Source organism: Oreochromis niloticus, linkage group LG23 (assembly GCF_001858045.2).
Source record: "Oreochromis niloticus isolate F11D_XX linkage group LG23, O_niloticus_UMD_NMBU, whole genome shotgun sequence".
Lineage (NCBI taxonomy): Eukaryota > Metazoa > Chordata > Actinopteri > Cichliformes > Cichlidae > Oreochromis > Oreochromis niloticus.
The window spans coordinates 18,107,720-18,128,561 of record NC_031986.2 but is presented as its reverse complement, the minus strand read 5'-3'; the positions used below and the strand labels follow the sequence as shown (position 1 = coordinate 18,128,561).

General features: G+C 41.5%; 1 protein-coding gene across 5 annotated transcripts in view; it reads right to left on the bottom strand.

Annotated features, from left to right (window-relative positions):
* Positions 1-12: 12 nt before the first annotated feature.
* LOC100710583 (plakophilin-4) overlaps positions 13-20,842 on the bottom strand; it is a 35,346-nt gene continuing 14,516 nt past the window's right edge. For 4 of the 5 annotated variants that reach the window (XM_019351851.2, XM_019351854.2, XM_019351853.2 and 1 more), the window contains exons 5-16: positions 18,031-18,244; positions 14,970-15,153; positions 10,261-10,378; positions 8,148-8,342; positions 6,936-7,109; positions 6,491-6,641; positions 4,980-5,172; positions 4,741-4,825; positions 2,821-2,938; positions 2,571-2,702; positions 2,380-2,453; positions 13-2,073 (exon numbers count right to left, since the gene is read on the bottom strand). In XM_019351851.2, the coding sequence (XP_019207396.1) occupies positions 1,816-2,073; positions 2,380-2,453; positions 2,571-2,702; positions 2,821-2,938; positions 4,741-4,825; positions 4,980-5,172; positions 6,491-6,641; positions 6,936-7,109; positions 8,148-8,342; positions 10,261-10,378; positions 14,970-15,153; positions 18,031-18,244 (1,896 nt within the window). In that variant the 3' untranslated portion in view covers positions 13-1,815. Of the gene's footprint in view, positions 2,100-2,379; positions 2,454-2,570; positions 2,703-2,820; positions 2,939-4,740; positions 4,826-4,979; positions 5,173-6,490; positions 6,642-6,935; positions 7,110-8,147; positions 8,343-10,260; positions 10,379-14,969; positions 15,154-18,030; positions 18,245-20,842 lie in introns of all 5 variants that reach the window. The other variant, XM_025902852.1, reaches the window with a different exon arrangement.

Sequence of the window (20,842 nt, the reverse complement as noted above, 5' to 3'; positions counted from 1 at the left end):
CTTCCAGGTGTCTCATCGTGATATAATCTTTAATCCCTATACATATTATTTCCCTCTGTAACACATCATCATTATCAGTTTTAGACAGAACAGACAGATTGGGTATTTTGGTCAGGTCACAATTAAATTAATAAAAATAATCGATAAATAATACAAAAATCTTCCTCACAATCACATAAGAAAGTTCTACATATTGAATACAACAATGTAACAGGACAGTTAAACCATTTTTATCTGTACAAATAGATTTTCACTTTTGTTTTTCCACATATTTCACATACTTTATGATATACTGCACTTTTGGCCAACATTACAGAAAAGCAGAGGGTTACAGGTTTAACCCCGGTTCTCTGAGTCTTTAAAGGTTCATGAGAGTGAGGATGTTCATCTCCAAACCCAGGTCAAATAATATTTAGAGCAGCTTTTATGTTGTTTGGAGTAGTGGTTTTATTTAACTGGTAAATAGAATTTGTCCCGGGTGTGATCCTCAGCTTCAGCAAGTTTCTTTTTCTCTTGCATTCAAGATGATGCTGGCGGACGATATTTATGTTATAAAGCCAACACACTGCACACTTTTACTGCAGAGAAAAATGAAATCAGTTGACGTGAACAAACACTCGAGTAAACAACAATGTTAGGGCTAGGTTTTTTTCTTTTTTTGTTTAAAAAGCACCTTTTGACTAAGCCTTGGGAACCCATTAGCTAGTCTGTTGACTTAGCTTCTGGCAGAAATGGCAAAGCCCAAGACAATTTGTTTCACATCCTGATCATTGTTTACAAAAACCTATCAATTAAAACGCAAAATCTTCCTTAGAAACAATCCAATTTAGTATAATCAAAGCAACAAGACTTACTTTTGATCCTTGATGGTTGTTCACTCTTGGCGATGATTTCCAGAATTTAACATCGTGGTTAACACGCCGAGTCTCAGTAAGGTCATAGCTATATCAGAGAATTGTCTTAAATATACACAAGAACTGCCACTCTGTGGACTTCCAGTTTGATAGTGGTGCTATGAGATAGTCCTGGATAACTGGGGAGTTCCCAGTTTAATCTGATTTAATCTTTCCGGGATTTAAAGCATACAAACTCTTCTCTAAGGATTTCTGGCTCTTACTGTAGATTGTAGAAGTCTATGCAACCTTAGTAAACATTTTCCCAATGAGTTCATGGTCTCAGTCGCTAGTTTCAAGTGTTACTGAGTACAGCATAGTGTTTATTTTGCAAATTGTGGTATGGGAGTGGGTGTGGTAGATCCACTCCTCATTTGTCACATTTAGCCGGAAGACCATCAGCTCGAAGGGACTTCACTGAGGGGGGTGGGTAAGGTAACGGTGGCTACGTCCATCTTTTAGACTGTTTGTGCCTCTAACCAACACCTTTACAAGTGTGTGGGAATTATAAATTGTATGCAACGGCCAAACAACATGGTGGAAATATTTCAGAATATTCTAGTTTTGCAGCCTGAAGCTCATAAAACTAGCAAACAATTTCATACTGCACTGCTTCTTTATGTTATCCAATAAACCTCTGATAAAACTTTATGACTTTTTTGTGTTTGTTTGGTTTGCTTTTAGCTTCGGAGTCAAAAATAAAGGGATAGTTTGTTATTATTATCGTGCAGTTTGACTGCACGTGGCAAACCAAGCCCTGGTCATTCAGCACAGTTTCAGTACACACACACACACACACACACACACACATGCATCCGCAACCTTTCACGCAGCCACACAATGCACTCCCCGCACACATACACCCACAGGAACGGACAGCCAACGCGGTGAAGACTTGATGTCCATGGTGTCCATTTTCTTTCTACACCCACGAGTCGGGGGAGCCGGTGAACTTGTTCGCCCTATTTGAAGGCCTCCGTGTGGTGGAGTAGAAGTCCACATAGTTGGTGTTGGCTTTGAATCGGAGCGACTGGGTGGCGTAGCCGTCGGGTGACGACGGGGTGAGGTGGGCTGGTTCGTCCTCAAAGTGCTCCTCGCCGTAGCCTTGTGGGGACGACAGGTACATTCTGTAGCTGTTGAAGTTCTTCCTGTCGGGTTCGTCGTAGAATGGCTCTGGGTGCTTGGAAAAGAATGTAATCAGTCAGTCTATATAAAAACAACCAAAGTGAGAAAACATCGTTACCTCCCCTCTGAGAATCTGTCGATTCAGACAGAACCAAAAGATCTCAAGTTTTATTTTACTGTTTTTATTATAAACCTACATATGCTTTATGTTTATCGTCCGTGTTAAGCACAGTGAGTTTGTGAATGAAATGAATAATGAAATGTGCTATGAAATTGCCATTGCAATTTAATGCTCAATCATCCTTAGCTGGATGATTGAGCACGACATTATTGTATGATGTAACAAGAAAAGGCTTCTTACCTGGGATCTTCTCAGATCCTCTCCTGACTGGGAGGAATAGGTCCCAATGAAATATGGGGTTTTCTTCTCTGACCCTGAGGTGAAAAATTCAGAAGTAGAGAGAAAAATAAATATAACTCCAAACTGAAATGGTGGTTGTTTGAGAGAAACACCAGCGGCACGTGTACAGATCCCTGAGGGACGCCACAAACCTGTGTACTGCCGTTTGTGTAAACTGTTGTCTCCGTAATATGTGTCGAGTTGCATAGATGACTGGGCCCTCTGATAGTTTGAACTATGTCTTCTTATCCCGAGCATCGCTGGCGAGGATGTTGCACTACCGCCTGAAAACAAAGCCAACCAGAAAAATAAAACAGTGATATGATTAAAACCAAAAACCAAATCCTGTTCCCCCCCCAATTTATTACTGAAATATGATCATCGGTTTGATGTCTCTCGCACCTGATTGGATGACGGGGGACATCTGCATTGGGCTGGTGGGTAGGGTCGGCTGAGAGCGGTATCGATCCCGCTCCAGAGTGGAGACGGGGGTGACGAAGTGGGTGTAGTTCCAGCCATCCTGTTCACATGTACGACAAAAAGAAAATAAGGAGGGATGCTTGTGCACACGTGTAGGAGCTCCTGCGGGGTTTGTTTAATATGAATACATACATTTAAAACCCCCCCCCCAAAAAACAAAATTGGCTCTATAGAATAGACAAAAGACTTAAGGAATTAGGATATGGATACTGGAAAAAACAAAAAACATTACATGTTTTTAAGGCTGTTGGAATTTAGATGCTCAAATTGCTGCAGCACCTGCTGAGGTAATGGTTGAGGACTTACATGTACTTAAAATACTGCATTTACTTGACCACCTCCTCCTGATCTCCTGGGGGGGAACGGTATTGTAGGGTCTTTACCTTACAATATAAATCACCTTGAGGCAACTGTTGCTCTATAATAATTCAAACTGAATTTAATTTTCAGTCAGAGAACCATGGCCTCAGACTTGATTCCCACCCCCTGTTGCTTCACACTCAACTGTAAACCACCCCAAAGTAAACAAGGGCCATCCCCCCGATGGAGCCAAAATAACCACATCATCTGCAAAAAGCTGAGATGACATCTTGAGACCCTCCACCCTTTGGCTGTTCCTAGAAATTCTGACCATAAAAGTCATGACCAGAATTGGTGGCGCCCATCCAGATTTACTAAGCAGCAACTGGACCTGCTGGAAGGTTTCGTCAGTGTGAATCCTGTGCCACAACACTTTTACAGCATAAGAGTTACAAGGCTGTTATGAATTTTGCCTGTGGCTATAACAGTCAGTGGTGAATTCCTTTATTCTTTGTCAATTTGGCTTTCATAACAGCTGCTGTGTTTAATTGGTAATATCAGTGGCTCCTGTTTCAAATCTGGCTTTCCTATGAATCATATAAGAAGCATTTATGCAGATCCTACATCATGAGTCATCCTCATGGCACGGAACATGTCCCTACGGCTGTCAATGTTCCTCCTTTCTTTATAGTTGAAACAGGAACAGTGATTTATTGAAGCATGTGCAAACACACATGTAAATACAAGCATATAAGGGAAAAACAGTTTGTACCATGCTAACGAGCTTGAAAGTCAATATTTGGTGTGACCACATTTATTCTTCAGTACAGTCTGAACTCTCTTAGGCAGCTTTCTTGTCATGTCTTTAAGTAGTCTTCAGGAATAGTTCTCCAGGCTTCTTGAAGGACATTCAAAGCTCTTCTTTGGATGTTTCTGCCTTTTGTTCTGTTCTCTGTCAACATGATCCCACACTGCTTCAATAATGTTGAGGTCCGGGCTCTGGGGAGGCCAATCCATGACTGATAGTGTTGCACTGTGTGTTTTTCTGTCCAGGTATTTATTGCATTGGCAGTGTGTTTGGGATCATTGTGATGATTTTTTCTTTCCTTAAGGACATTTTTTCCCCAGACACTCTTCATCTGCTCTAGATATATATTTTTAGGCCCGATACCTCTTGTTTTGTCCTCCGCTTGTCCCGTCGCTTCAAATTTTTAAAGACTCCACAGTACATAGGTCAATTTTATCACATGCCCCGAGGGACGTGATATACTGATAGCCTTTTCTTATCTTAGCACCCACATTTTGATAGATGTGACCAGGCGACTCTCATTCAAATGAAGTCAGATTAACAGAAGGGAGTGCACTTCTGAAAGAGACTTTGAATAATGAAGGCCTTGAATTGATACCGTGCCCTGAATTACAAACAGACGATAATAAAGATAATCAGCATCTCCCTGAAATGGCCTTTAAATTTCTTGAGGTGTAAACGGAGTTTTAATTCCATCAGTGTGAGTTCTTCCACATGTGTCTGCTCGTACTCACCTGTTTGTAGAGGGTCCTCAGCTCTCTGTACTGCCACAGGGTGTTCAGCACCTGAGCAGCTGCCTTCACAACCTTCATCGAATATCTATGACACACATGGTATGTAAAATAAAATGAGTAAAACCAGTTAAGGAGTGCCTGATTTTCTGTCACCCATCACCTGTCACAGTGGTAGATGTTCATTATAAACATGGCGAAATAAGTTCAATAATAAAAACATGGAGGTGGTCACGTCTTACCCTTTCCCTCGACCTTTGCTGATATCCACCAGTTTCTCGATGCCTCCGCTGTCAGCTAAAGCTTTGGCGTTCTCCATGTTGCGGCTGATGACTTCATGCAGCGTGCAACAGACCGATGCCACCGTGTCGTCTGACAGCACAGAGGGACTGCCGCCAGGCAGCCGGTTCACCAGATCCCGCATGGCGTACTTTCCTGCAGGTGGAGAGACAGAACACAGATGTTAGATTTAGAGAAGGTCTGGATCTGCTCTTAGTGGATTAACAAACAAGTTTGACAAACAAGAATTGGTTGCACAAATTTGAATTTATGTTGGAGAATTGTAGATTTACAAAAGTTGGGAAGGTCTCTTTGAGCCATTTCTAAATAACTGCAGATTCCAAGATCATCAAACAATAATAAGTACATGTAATTCAGATGTGTCACCGATTTGCCAAGAAGAAGACTTAAACCATCATACAATCATCTGATCACAGGAAATCAGTGAGGATGTTCAGGAACAACCCAGGAAACATAAGGCTCAAACCTGCCATGAACTGAAAACATCTGGAACACCAGCGTCACCGTCCACAGTGGAGTGAGTTTTACATTACCATGGACATGTTGATCAAGAAAGAAGCCCCTGCTCCAATATAGACCAGCCAAAAACCTTCTGGAGAAAAGCTTTATAGTCAGAGAAAACAAAGATTGGGCTTTTTGGTCAAAATGACAAGATGTATGTTTAGAGGAGTAAAGGTGAGGCTCTCAAAACCACAAACACTGTACCAGCTGCCAAGCATGGTGGTGGTAGCATCATGCTCTGGGGCTGTTTTGCTGTGGTACTTTGCACAAAAGTGATGGAATAATGAAGGAGGAGGACTACCTCCAAAATCTTGAACCTCACCTCTAATCAACAGCTTCCAACACACTGAAATGTGGACACAGTTGGATGTTACAGCAGGACAACGACTCCAAACACACATCACAACTGGTTTTCAAGTGGATAAAGCAGGCTAGCATTAAGCTTCAGGAATGGCCTTCCTAAAGTCTTTTATTTATATTTAAGTATATGTTTGAACCTGTATGGAAAAGAGAGAAAATCCAAAATAAATGAAAAATTTGTGCACCCACTTCAGGATTTCATTAAGCACTGAACACGTGTAAATGTGTAACAGTGCTGTTTGTTTACAGGCAGAGTATTAAGAGATGTTTAGTTTTGCTGAATCAGTTTTAGTGGCTGTCTTTCGTTCCTTTTACTGCAGCTCTATACTTTGGCGTGGCAAGATGCCACAAGCCAAGAATGACTGTTCACAGGTAAGTTTCAGGTGTTCACCCTTCCCAGGAGCAGCATTTAGGCATTAATTCTACTTTAACTGTAATGTGTTTGCAGAGAGGAGAGGGCACAAATGTAGGATTGTGTCACCACTAGGGGGCAACGTAATGTCAAAGACTAAGTAGAGTGAATGGACTTTATGTGCTGGCTTTGAATAAACAGCTGAGGTGTGTGTGTGTGTGTGTGTGTGTGTGTGTGTACCTATCAGTTCCTTGTTGCGGCTGTCCAATGCCATGTTACGCAGAGCGGTGGAGACGGAGCAGACCACCCGGTCGTTGTCCATCCTCAGCAGCTCCACCAGGATGGGAAGGCCCTTCTCCTTACGCACCGCTGCTCGGATGTAGGCCGAGAACTGCAAAAAAAGAAACAGAGTTTTAAATGACCTGAAAGGAGTAAAATATTGTTTTCCCCCATCAGATTCCTACTGTGACAAACACAAGACTTGACCTGCGATGTCTCTGTTCGTATTCACTGACCGAGATGAAAGCTGATGGCTTGTTCTGATGTTCCAAAGAAACAGTTCAGAAAGTCTGGAGAACTATTGCTCAAGAGCGCAAACACGTCTGGCTGCTTGGTGGCTCAAGAGTTTTGCACAGTACTGTCTATAATTAGGAAAATCTGCACCTTGTGTTAGACGAGGTCTTACCTTCCAGTTTCCTGCAGAGAGGTTCTGGAGGGACCCGGCAGCGCCCTCCAGGGTGGCGGGGTTGGAGCTTTCAGCCAGCAGGTTGAGGTATGGCTTCACCACCATCGGGTGCCACAGCAGCTCCGCTCCTCTCAGAGACTGGGAGAAACCCGGGATTGGCCCGACGCCGTCCCACTGCGACAAACGCACCAATCAAAGGCACAGAAAGTGAAGTCGAGTTCGTATAATTGGGAGCGCTTCAACTGCTTAAAGGGCGATTCCTCTAAGGGTCGCTTGATGCCAGGAGAGGGAAAATTTTATTTACATAAACTCTTTACATAAAAACGAGCAGCTTAGAATCAATAATTAACCCACGGAGCAGCCAATTCATTTCTCTTTATCCAAATTACACAATGATTCAGTTCAGATGGCTGTAAACAGAATATATTTGTGGATAAATGACCTTCATTTCCCCTTATTTCCTTCCATCTTTCCTTCCCTTCTTTCAGGGTTCATTTCAGAGTTTTTGATTTCTCGTTATGATTTTTATAACCTAATCAACCAATCAATAAAGAAGCTGTTCCCATGATGAGTCTCCACAGCAGATCATCTGCCTCCATCTCATCCTATCTCTATCATCTTCCTCTGTCACACCAACTATGATGCGATCCATGAAGCTTCTCTGTGGTCTTCCTCTTTATCGCCTGCCTGGCAGCTAAGGACTTTTGAGGATTTCAGTTTTCAGTTTAAATCTAGAGCTACAAGGACCCGTCATGGCTCATATTTGCTTTCAGTTGCTGACGAATACAGAGGACAGCAAACCTCACAGCTGTGCAGTTGCCCAGTTTTCCTGTCGGGATAAATTATATGAAGTCAAAAGGTGAGATTTTTGTGGTTTCTGTTGTGGATCAGTCCCACTGCATTCAGGTAAAGAGTCTGTTTGGAGGGCAAAAGGTTTGAATATTCTGAAAAAAATAAAACACCATCCAATAGCTTTTTAAAGATCTATCTGCACTCTGACCCTAGCAGACAGATCAGGGTACATTTTTGACTGCGTCAGGTATAAACTAGAGGCTTCCCTGCGATGCCACATCACCAGACTAGCTTTTGAGTTCTGAGATTGCTCAGCAGGTAACTGCTCTTCTACACATCTTGTATATTTTCAGTACTTTTAAAGCACATAAACATCTTTTCATGCTTTAAAAGAACACCTGTAAATAGTCTCAGTCGTACCTTGGAGTCGGGCCAGCCGCCTCTCTTCCTGCCACGCCTCCTCTTGCCCCAGCAGAGGTAGTCCAGCTCCTTGGCTGGGGAGGAGAACCCCAGCAGGGTGTCCAGCTCCTGGTTGCCGAGGAGACGAGAGGAGGGCATCTCCACCTCCAGGCGGTACGAAAGGTTCCTCAGGGTGCAGACGCTGTTCTCCACTATCTGAAAGTAAAAATGAGAACTGAGCATTTTTTGGGTTTCTGCCTTTTCTTCTATGTTTCCTGCTAATGACACCTGATGGTGGTGCTAGAGGAAAGTTTTTACATACAATCTAACATTAGACATCTGCTCTGCAGAGCTCTTGTTTCAGCCTGTGGTTGGTGCAAAAGGTTTATTTCTGTTATATGACGTTTTGTCTGTGCAAGTAGTTTAGAATTTTCGGACCACTGACATCGATGTTTTATTGCTTAATCTATTTATTTCTATTTGGTAGCTAAGGTGGTTGGGACACTACATGCTCTTCTTGTTTGCATGATGATGATATTATGCCACACGTCTGCAACACTTCTGTGCTGTAGTTGTATTTTCTGTACTGAACATGTGATGCCCTTAGATGTTTCCCCAGTTTGCTTGTTTTCGTGTTATAGAGGTTCAAGCTGTATATTAACTTTTAATGTCATTATTAGAGGTCAGCGTCTTTTATTTCCACATCAATGAATCTTTTGTGAACTACAGATGATCATTAAGCCTATATAGCTATATAATTTTTTTACTTGGTGGTGTAATACAAGATAGCCACAACACCTATGTTTGATTCTTGAAACACATTTTTCTGCTCCTAGGTTTTCAATTATAGGAAATATTACCACAGATATAGCAGGAGATGTGCAGTGTTGTGTTTTGCAGCCCTGATTGCTGGTTCTGACACATAAACTACCAAATATGTTTCCAGGAAATCATGCATAATATTAAACACAGTGTTTACACTGTTACTGTCAAACACAGAAGAATGCTCAGCACACGAGGTAGGATTAGTTCCAGTATTATATTAGCTAAGATTACCTTGTTATTATGAGGTTTCCACCAAAAGTCAGTGTTTAAACATTCAAATGTATATATATTACCATTTTATTGCTAGCAGGCTAATATGTTTGTTACTATAACTACTACTATTACTATAGATCTGTTTGTTCCCACTATGTCATTGTAATATTGCTCTGCTATAAGAAGATAAGTGATATTTAAGACTATTATTGAATATTGCTTTGGATTTTAGATATACAGAAGTAAAACTGTGGGTCACTGTTTAAGTACTTATGGATCTATCTGTGAAGTGTTGAAGGGTTATCAACTGAAGATGAACACAGGCCAGGGTTCACTTCCATGCAATACCAATTTGTACCACAGGATGGTGCAAGTGACTCAAGTTAGCATTTAAAAAGATTTGCCTAGATTTTAATACATTTAAATTTAAAATGAAGGTGGTGCCTAAAAACAGACAGCAAATGCTAAACATCAGCACACCCCTGAAAACATTTCATCACACCCACTGGTAAAATGTTGCACCCTGGTGGTCAAAATTGTAGTTGAATTTATGAATGCGTAACATCTAAACACATGTATAGTACGTTTATGTGGCCTGGGCACCTAAAATCACATACAGTGGTAACTAAGTAACTGTGACCACCATTTATTGTACTTAATATGTCAAAAATAAAGTTTTAGTAGGAAAATTTGTCAGAAAAAAAGAACTTTTGACTTCCCTCAAAGAAATCTTGAGCAGCAGGCAGTTAGAGGTCTCTGTCTAATTAAATACTCAACGTATAACAAAAAAAACAAGAAACAAATAGTAACAATGTAACAAATAGTAAATATGTGTTTAAACCACATAAATGAAAAAGAATGGATGTTAACCTCTTACTGGTTTAAATCAGGGCATCCTTATAACAGCAGTCTCAGTAGCTGTAGTTTGCACATACTGCAGTATGTGAGTATTGAGGGATCAGATTCAGGTCCCCAGAGTGCGGTTCCAGCTGTGTCTGGGTCAGGTTAAGTTGGGATGACTCTCTCGGGGATAAACTGTGACAAAACATGACTCACACACTCATGTGCATCTGTGTGTGTTTGTGCTTTGCTGCACCTTGCTGTCATAATCGGAGGTGTTGACGCAGGCTCTGAGGACGTGGAGCAGCGAGTCGACCAGACCTTCACAGCACCGCAGCTGACTCCTCGCCTCCTCCCCTGCTGAGCTCAGGTTCCTGGCACACACAGACACACAAAAGGAAACACACATTAATTCAGACTGAGGTGCAGTGTGTGGATTCCCCCACTGGGTGGCTTCAAACCTGCCTGGATACAGTAAAGAAGGGAGCTGATCCTCCAATAGGAACCTCCAGCTGCTGCTAATCTAAAGCTGCCATGAGAAGACTGCACAACAGCAGCAAAGAAATCCCACAATGCATTTCCATACCATCAACCTACAGCCTCACGCCAGTCTAAGTGAAGCAAAGTGCCCGAGGCTCGTGTGCACGCGCCGCTTCCCCGCAGCACTTCAAAGCTGTCGTGTTTGAGACACGTCGTGCAGTTTTCTGCTTCAGGGAGCACACCTGGCCTGGAAGTCTCCATTCAGCAGTTTTGAAGTTTTGTGTTTGGTAAATAAATCTACAACTAAGGGAAGTATTGCATCCTTAAGACCCGACTCTTGGTGTTACCTTACAGGTACAGATCACATACTGAAAAGAGTCTTAATGCATCAGGAGATTCAGTTTGATCATGTTTTACTTGCACTGTAGCTTTACATAAAATTACAGTGCTTCATAATTTGGTGAAAAAAAGTTGGATTATTAAATGGGAGTTAATGTGTTTCTGCTGGCAACAGGTTACTTAACCCAATGTGATGCGCGTCGTAAAGCTCAAATTACTGAGAAAGCAGCTGAAAAGACTGTTACTAAAGCCCGGAAGGAGCGAGGTGACCCTTCATGTCTGAGGACGAAATGAGGTGAGGAAAAAGTTCTCAGTGAAATCAAGAGGAACATTTCCACGCGCACAATTAAAAAGAGAACTCGAGAGATTGGGACTGAACAGCCCTGTAGCCTTAAAAGCTAAATATCGGCGAGGCTAATCGGAAAAAAGAAAATGTCAGTCTGCTTGAGAGTAGAGGCTGGACTCTGGAAAAAGGTCATGTGGTCTGACGAGTGCAGATTTACTCTGTTCCAGAGTGATGGGTGCACCGGGGTAAAAGGAGAGGTGGATAAAGTGATGCATCCGCCTACAGCACAAGCCGGTGGGGGCGGTGCTATGATTTGGAGTTGACCACAGAAGATAAGATCAGCTGATTACCTGAACACACCGAACGACCAGGATGTTTTTTCTTCCCTGACATGGGCATGTTCCAACATGTCAATCGCAGGATTCATCACACTCAAAAGAAAAGAACCATTGGAAGTATTAATCGCTATCGCTGGACTACTTTAATGTTCAAGAAATCATCAGCAGCAATGCTGGCCTTGTATTTACTTGATATCGGATCGATACCAACATTTGCAGTATGGCAGACCGCTACTTTGCGGTAATATTTAGGACATTTAACACCAGGATTTGTTGACTTATTTTGTTGTAGCAGACGAAGGTGGTGCAGGTGGTGACATAAAATAAATGTGTGGGCTGTGACAAACACGTCAAGCTGTGCACTGATGGAGCTTCCACATGCTGTCTGCCATGAAGAAGAGACACACAAGGCAAGAAAGAGCAAAAACACCTTCTTCATGATCATAAAACATCTCAGCCATATTCAAATCGTTCCATCATGCCTTCACACTGAAATAAGCTCAGATAATGTGAGATATTCTCGACCTACGTGGATTAAAGGACGAAGCCCTTAACGAAATATCAAGAGTTGTGAATCGTGATCACAGAGAGAAAAATGTTTGGCGTATTAATCATCGCACGCTAGTTTTGACCTTCGTGTGGGCGGTAATAATGCAAGCAGATTGTTTACATCTGGTGCTCTTTGCAGAATGTTCAGCAGAAGTGAGCATTAAAGCGCCACGTAAACAGCAATGTGTTTTCTGCCTCCTGTCCAGCAGTGTGAACAGAGATGATCAGACCTTCCTCCCCTCAGCACCTTTCCCCTACAACTGAGACCAAACAGCCTCCAGAGGAAGCTCACTGTAGGTGTTTGTACTGACAAATGTGATGCGAAATCTCTACACGAGACAGATTAATATCGTCACATTGACGATCCTGTTAATGCTATTGGCTGAGTCCTTAAACGCAAAGTGGTGACTAGTCCGATTAATCTCGGTATGCTAATTGGATGTTGGAAGGTAGAAGGCACTTCCTGTGTACGTGTTTATATATGAAAATGAAGGCATCCACCCTGCAGGTACCAAACCTTTAATAATGTTTTTAATTTCAAAGGTTTTATGCATCAGCATGTAATAAAAATCTTAAAATTATGTAAATACAACCTCACATGAATAACAATACCCTGATAAACCTCACATTTCAGTAGCCTGTGGAACCACCTTAACAGTTAATGGTTTGCTGAGTGACTTTATCAGTTACATCATTTTGGAGTTACTTTGGCCCAGTCTTCTTTACAATGTTCCTTCATTTCATGTGTTTATGCACAGCTCTCTTAACTCCCCACCACAGCATTTCAGTCAGGTTGACGTCTGGACTTTGACTTTGCCACTGCAACGCCTGTTGTAGACACGCTGCTATGCTTGGGATCATTGTCCAGTTGCATCACTGAAAGCTTTAAGGTGCCAATATATTGCTTCGCTCATCGTCGCTAGCTCGTCACACATATGCACACCTTTATTGCTGTTGTTAAGGCGCAAGAAGCTGCTGCAGTATTCTCCTGAACGACAGGTGTCACCACTCAATATTGCACCATATGCGCTGAAACAGGAGGAAAAAGTCAAAATGGGAAGCATGGTCTGATGGTCGATGGTTGATGACTGCAACGAGGCCAAATCAAGGCAGATCACATGATCCTCATTCTCCACCTCTTTTCTTCTTAGTCTGTTCATCTTTTTCACATCAGCTTTGATTCAAACCTTTTTCTTTTACTATTGTTTTAGTATCTCCAGTCGATCTTTCTCCTCCTTTCTTGCCGTAGTGATGCAGACTTCACCGCTCTCTCCACTTCACCTCCAGGTGTTTCCTTATATAGAAAAATGGTGTGGCTGTATGCAGATAATGTAAAGAATGCTCGAGTTGATGCTCTGTTGATTTAGCATGAGTCTGATTTACTAAAATACACACAGCTGTAAGAACAAAATCAGCTGGTGCACATGTGGCATAAATGTGACGGCAATTTTGCCCGCAAACTGTTTTTTTGTTCAGGGTAACGACATTCGCACACATATTAGTAAATGAGGGACATTGTTCCAGAAGCTTTGTGGTTTGTTCAGACGTTCTCATGGCAGACCTTTCAAACAAGCCATACTTATTCAGTCTTTTTCTAATTGTGCTGTCATGAACTTTAACATTTAACATGCCAACTGAAACCTGTAGAGTCTGAAATGTAGCTCTTAAACTCCGAGGATTGCACGGTCTGACCTTGGGGTGAATTTCCTTGGACGTCCACTCTTGGGAAGATTGGCGACTCTCTCAAATGTTCTCCATTTGTGAATAATCTTTCTCACTGTAGAATGATGGACATCTATAGCCCTTCACAGACTGGTGTCTCAGACCAGCAAACTAAACTTCTGTTTTTCTAGAGGCGCTCAACCTGAGAACTGAGAGAGGAAGTCCTTTCTTCATCAGATGAGTGCGGCCGCTATTAATAAAGTCTTAAGAACCACTCACGGCCCTTTACAGTAGATATTTTCATGTATGGTACATTAAACCAGCACTTTCTTCTGTGCACTTAAGCACTTAATGGACCTTACATTTACACCTATGACCAACTATCTTTGGACTGTTGGAGCTCGCCGGAGCACCCGAAGAGAACTGGACTCCACCCAGACTAGAGCCATGTTGTTGTCAATCCCCTATTTTACTTTTAACCCCAACTGTCTGTAAATATTCATGTGCTATTTACACTTTAATATGTCTTGATTTGGAAATTTAAAGCATTTAATTCTTGCGGCTTCTCTGTAGCCCCCAGTGTGCGACTCTGCCATATGCCACTTTGATCTAATCCCAATTATCACCAGAACATCCTGAAGTGAACTAAATCATACGGGACAAAAGGAGCTTCTACTCTAAATTACATCTTTCAAATGAGTTCAAGACCTTAAAACTTTCTCTGCATGCTAAAATTTGCAGGTAATAAATCTCAACCTTCATCCTGGGCTTTGAGTTTGAAGACACACTTTCTCTGGTATTTGCGTCTGTAGGCCAATATGGTCAAATGCTTCTTAAAGACTTCACGGCTGCATAAAATCTCCATTACGGAGCCCCTTATTGACGGATTATACGGCCGTGATTATGAGCTGTGGTTTTACAGAATCGTTAAGATGAAAAGTAGACGGGGAGGGGAGAAAAAGCAGCACAGACAACCAATAAATCCAAAAGTCGTCCTTGCATTTCAAAACAAGAATCAATTTAATGAGCAAACAGCGAGCCGGGTTACTCAGCAGGCTTAGGAGGCGATTATTTTCAGGGTGGAAATGAGGATGGATTTGCGTGGTTTGAGGACAGTTTCGGCTAAAGAGGTGTTTAATGTGTTGATGTGACACAGGACAAAGTTTGATGAATAACGTCATAATACCAACCATATTTAAAATTGGTTCTTTTCCTCGATTCTATCATCATTTTACGACTTAAGCTGCTTTTTGCAATGAACACACCCCGACTTATTGAGTGTTTGAGGGGGCCGTTTGATTTGTTTCTTACCTCAGGCAGCCGGTGGTGTTGCGAAGCAGCATGGAGGACTGGAATTTGACTTTGTGCTCGTCGCGGTGAGAAACGCTGCTCCAGCCTGAGTGGGGGATGATGACTGTGTTGGTCAGCGTGGTCAGAGCATCGCGGATGATGGTCATCTTCACTGCGTCGCACGATGAGAGGTTCCACAGGACGCCTGCAGTGGATGCACACACAGTAAAATAAGTCAAAACTATTATTAGCTGTCCATCCATCCATCGCTGCCTATCCAGGTCTAGGTTGTGGTGGCAGCAGTGTAAGATCTCCAGATCTCCCTCTACCTGGCCACCTCCTCCTCCGGCTCTTTCAGGGAAATATCAAGGTCTTCTCAAACCAGCCAAAGCATACAATCTCTCCAACGTGTCCTGGATCTCCTTCCAACTGGACAAACTGCCACAGCTATGAGGCACCATCGAGGCATCCTAGTCAGATGCCAAAACCACCTTAACTGGCTCTGTTAAATGTTGTACTAAAACCTTGAGATACTGGAACTCCTCCACTTGTTGATGGCAACTAATTCCCAGCCCAGAGTACTCCACTCTTTTCAAACACAAATCACTCCAATGTGAGGTGGAGGATAAAACTAAAAGAACCACATCGTCTGCAAAAAGCAGAGATCAGATCAATAATTTGAACAAAAGATTTAAAATTTGGATTCATCACTCCATCAGACCTGTTGCCACTGATTTTCAGTCCAGTTCTTGAGTAATGTTCATACCTCAGCCTGAGCCAAGAACGGCTTCTTGACAGCCTTGTAGACCTGCTCCTTCTTCTTTAACGACTGACACTGTACACCAGCTGAGATATGCAAAGCTTTCTGCGAATAGCTCCTTGGGAATCCCCTTGTTGGTACAAAAATACTATTTTATGTCTGTCAAACTGTGTTATCTTTGAAATTTTTTCATAGATTTCATAGACTAAAGAAATGGGAACAAGAGATGTGCTTTCGTGACAGGCTGCTAGTAACAAAGTGCCTCAAGATACAATTTAAAATCTTTGCTTAGTTTGTTATGTGCAGATACAAGACTGGTTCATTTCAGTGTTAGGTGCCTTTTTATGCTTGAATGATTCATTCATAGGTCAATGTTAAGTGGCTTACATTCTAAAAATGGTCAGGTATAAGAACTGGACTGAAATTGAGTGAAAAAAAAAAAAAGTCCAAAAAGACCTTCAGAAAGAGAACTATTGCTCAAGAGCAGGTTAAAATGATATGAAAGTTATTGCTGCTTGGAAGCAAAAATTTTTTATATAGTATGCGAGATATAATTTGAATACAACTGCCAACCATGTCCAAGGCTTCACGTAAAAATATCCTTGGCTTAATAAACAAAGTATAAAAGAGCAATAATAGAAAAAAGCTTTGAGTTCAGTAAAAACAAGTGTTTTATTTTTAAATATGCAGCTTTGTTCCTGAATGTTATGCAGTCTAATTTGTTTTGGGGTGTGGAAGGTCAAATTTAAGCAGCTACCAAAGAACAAAGTGCACCTTTAATAATCCGAGTCCCAACCCGAGCTAAAAATAGAACATTTCTGAAGCATTTCAACAGACAGAAGAGTCTCCTCTGCGGTTTGTGGAGCGTGTCTAGCAGCTTCTTATCTGCTGCCTTCAAACAGTATGTGTGGTGTGGCTGCAGAGTCCTGTTTCCAAAGCACATTATCTTAGCATCTGTCCCGAGGACTGTGCCGAGATCTGCTCAGCGCTGTGCGCCGAGTGTTTAAGCCGCTGCCGCTCACACCTCCCACAGAACAGCCGATACACAGATTAAAACACTGCCAGGCAGTCAGACGGCACCGCAGACCGATGCTCAGCCAGCAAGGCGGCCAGTCGGCCGGCCGGCCAACCAACCGGGAAGTCAACGGACCACGCTGGCAGGCGAACACCCACACACACCAGACTTTATCGTGTCAAGCTATTATTCTGAGCCTTTTTTGTCAATGTGGACCATAGTGTTAGCTTATTTCACCCATTCAGGAATAAAAAGGCACATCTGAGTTTAGAGACAGTTAGAACTAGTCCTTATCTGAACGACAGGATTTATGAGTCAGAGAAATCAAACCAGAATCCAGAAATACAGTTTAGAGATGTTCTGCTATACTCTCTTAAACCTCTGCACTTAGTTTAAATGACTGTCTCTAGACAACAATTATGAATATTTGAATGTGAATATGAAAATTTAAAGCTTGGAAACATATAGCTGATTAATGTTTTCATTAGTTAAATCCAGTTTTCTAGATTTTTCTCTGCTTTTATAAATAATCAGAGGTACCCCGTGTAGTTTCTGGGCAGCAGTAGGCATTAAGGCCTAGGATAGGGTCACACACATTCATACTGTTCCCATTTATTCTAATGTTAATACATGACACCTGGTAGTTTTATGCCTGGCCTATATTCTTATCATTTAAGGTACCGTACCTTCTAAGTAGAAAAAAAATAACCTTAACAAACAAAAGAGCAAAAATTTTCTGACATGTAACCCTCAAAAGTATATTTGATTACACATTTTTATGCACATAAACATAATTCCACAATTTAACCCCCACACCATAAATACATCTTCATTTAAATCCTTTTTTTCCCCACAGTAAAATTACAAAAATCTCCCAAATCACGCTGAGAAAAACAATTGAACACAGTTTGGGAGTAACTTTAGCTTTAAGCATTATTTGCATTATTAAAAAACAACAACAATCATTAAATTTAATTATGTGTCACCTTATGTATCACCTATGTGTCAACAGTAAATTATATGTACAGCATCAAAAAAATGTGTTTAATGAGATCTACAAATTATTGTTTTCTCTGTTTACTTACATTTTAAACAGTGTCACACTTTTTTTTACTCTTGGCTCTGTATGACATCAGTGAGAGGGGATAACCCTAACATGGTCGTCTCAGGCAGAGAAGCCCCACCCACCTGCTATACAAACCTTCTGTTTTTGACGAGAAGCAGCCAATCAGGAGAAAGTTGGCTTAAAAGGGGAGAAGCTGTAAATGAGCAGATTAGGTTGGAAAGTCAAAGCTGTCAGGACGTACCGGTGACCAGTTCACGGACTTCATTGTCAGTCGTTTTCCGGAAGAGGCGGAGCAGGGCAGGCACGCCACCGCAGTTCCTCAGCGTCACCTTGTTGTCGTCGGTGGCCTTGCCGTACACCAGGTTCCTCAGGGCCCCGCAGGCACTCTTCTGAACCTCGGCCACCTTATGATCCAGGAGGTCCACCAGGTGCTGGATCCCTCCCAGGTGACAAACCTGCAGAAGAGGAGCCATTACGCTTAATAACGTCAGTTTAAACTGCAGCGCAGAGCTTGTGTCTGCCTCTTGTGGCAGTACCCCTAATCAGCTATGTTTGTTTCTCTCTTTGTTGTAGTCAAGCGTCCACGGATTTCACGATATCAATTGCAAATTTTATGTGATGGTAGATACCAATAACAGCTCGAGCTGATTTAATTTTGGTAAAAAATTAGGGTCAAGGTCAAAAATGAGAAAAAAAATGAGAAAAAACACAATTTTTTATGCAAGGTCTTCAAACTTCACAACAGTATACTAGCCCTGGGTGAAAAGTTCCTAGGTTCGCTAACCATTTCACCTTGACCTTCATTCTTAGCACCCAAGGTCAAAGTTGACCTTGAAAAAAACATTTCAATAAACCATATTGAGTAATATATCATATGAAAGGGCCAGAGGAGAGCTGTGCAACACACTTTTTATTTTCTCAATATGACACACTATGATTTACTTTCCATCCACAGAGGATTGTCTCACCACAGAGAGAAAGTCAAAAGCATTTAGCAAAAACAGGCGAAATGACTGCTGGTGACACAAAGTTAAACTTTGGGTAAATGGTCTGGTGCTTACATATCGCCTTTATACTCAACTTGAGCACTCAAAGCGCTTCCTGCTACAAGCCTCATTCACCTAATCACACAAACATTGAAAAAGTGCTTTTACCTAGACCAAAACACTTTATCTAACATTTACACAGACACTCTGATGGATTCATCTGAGGGGTAAAGATGCAAAGATAGTGGAGCCGGGAGACTGATTCAACGACCTTCATGACAGGTCGACACCTCGCTTTCCCATCTGAACCACAGCCACCCACTTTTCAGCTTTGAAGGGAGCAACTGAAGAGACTACCAATTAGAGTGAAGGATAGCATTGACTGACATATGAGGGGTGTGGCAAATATATTCAAGTGGACCATTCAGCCTGGATGGTTCATCTGTGACCAATCATCAGCGACAAAATGATGACCAATACGGCTGGGCACCTTTCATATTTGAACCAATACCAAACTGAAAGAACAGGGACACGACTGGGGAGACAAATAAATAAACATGGAGACAAGGCTAACTTCCATGGGAGACCCTGAGGACAAGACACAGAGACAAAAACAAAGACACAAAAGGAAACTAACAATATCAAACAAGAACCACGAACCAGACACAACCTCAGAGACACTCGGAAGAACTAAACTCGAGACTAAGCGGTACACAGCTTGAACTTAAATAATCTCTAAATACAAAAGAAGAATCATGAGTCCATAACAAAACTTGATTTTGGACTTTGACACTTTAGCCTTTGTATGGACATATCTTTGAAAAGGTAATTAAAAAAAACAAGATCAGAAACTCTGGCCTCTTATGCTGTTTACAGATGGAGATTGGTTAACCAGTTTGGGGCAGATCAGGTGTAGAGATTTGTCTTTCTTTTGGAAATAATCTACCTAAAAAGCACATTTAAACAACTCATCTTCAATCTCTCTTTCCCGAAATCACCCAGTTCTTTAAAAAATGTCTCAATGGTTGGGATAAAAAGTACTACACGCCAGAAGATAAAATATTCATATCTGATTTTGGAGGGAACCGTTACTTCAAGGTGGAAGCAAATGGAGTAGAAACACTGGTTTTCAGGCTTGTAATAAGTCACTCTTCATCAGTTTGTGCTTCCTGATCGGGTGCTGCTGGCTGAAGACAGAACGCTGAATAATCACAGAGCTTTCCCCTCCTCGGCTTCATATTAGAGAAAAGAAATTCAATCAGAAGGCAGAAATGGGAAATAAAAGCGTTTTCTGTGCCTCCTGGATGAGTTTTAGATTTATGTCTTACACACATAACGGGATAACTGTCACGGTTGTGCATTAGTTTCAGGCTTTAACTGTTTACATACGCACAAGGTCACCGTTAGTGTGGCATGCTCACAGGAGGAGAGATTAAAAACACACATAAAAGATGGATGTATCAGTCGTTAAATGAATTCAAAGGAAGCAAACAACTGTCAATATGAATGAGCAGCAGTTTTACATCTATTTGGTAACCATCCATGCAGTTTCTTTGGACCTGTGCAAATGTTTGAAGGTGATTTTGATGGTTTAACTGGTTACTGGTTAACTGGTGTATATAGCATTTTATTTTATTTTATTCTATTCTGTACAGTTGTGTACTGTATTTATTCTTATCTTATTTTATTCTAATTTTTCCTTCACAACTTTTGCACTGTCCACTTCCTGCTGTGACAAAACAAATTTCCCACGTGTGGGACTAATAAAGGTTATCTTATCTTATCTTATCTTATCTTACATTTAACCCTTTCGAGACTTAACCCGGATTTAACTAAGCAAATACAGATGACGGTCAAACTATAGAAACTGAGTCTTTGAAAATGAAAGAACAACAAGAAAAATAACTTTTAAAGCACATTATGAAAATTTAGAGAAAAAACATTTTAAAGACAAAAGCACTGATTTTATGTGTGGCGATGAGTTTCTGAAATAGTTTGGAAGGGAACCAGGATACAAAGCTGCAGAAGCTTCTCTGTGCTGTGTTCAGAACTTTCTCTTGTCATCTC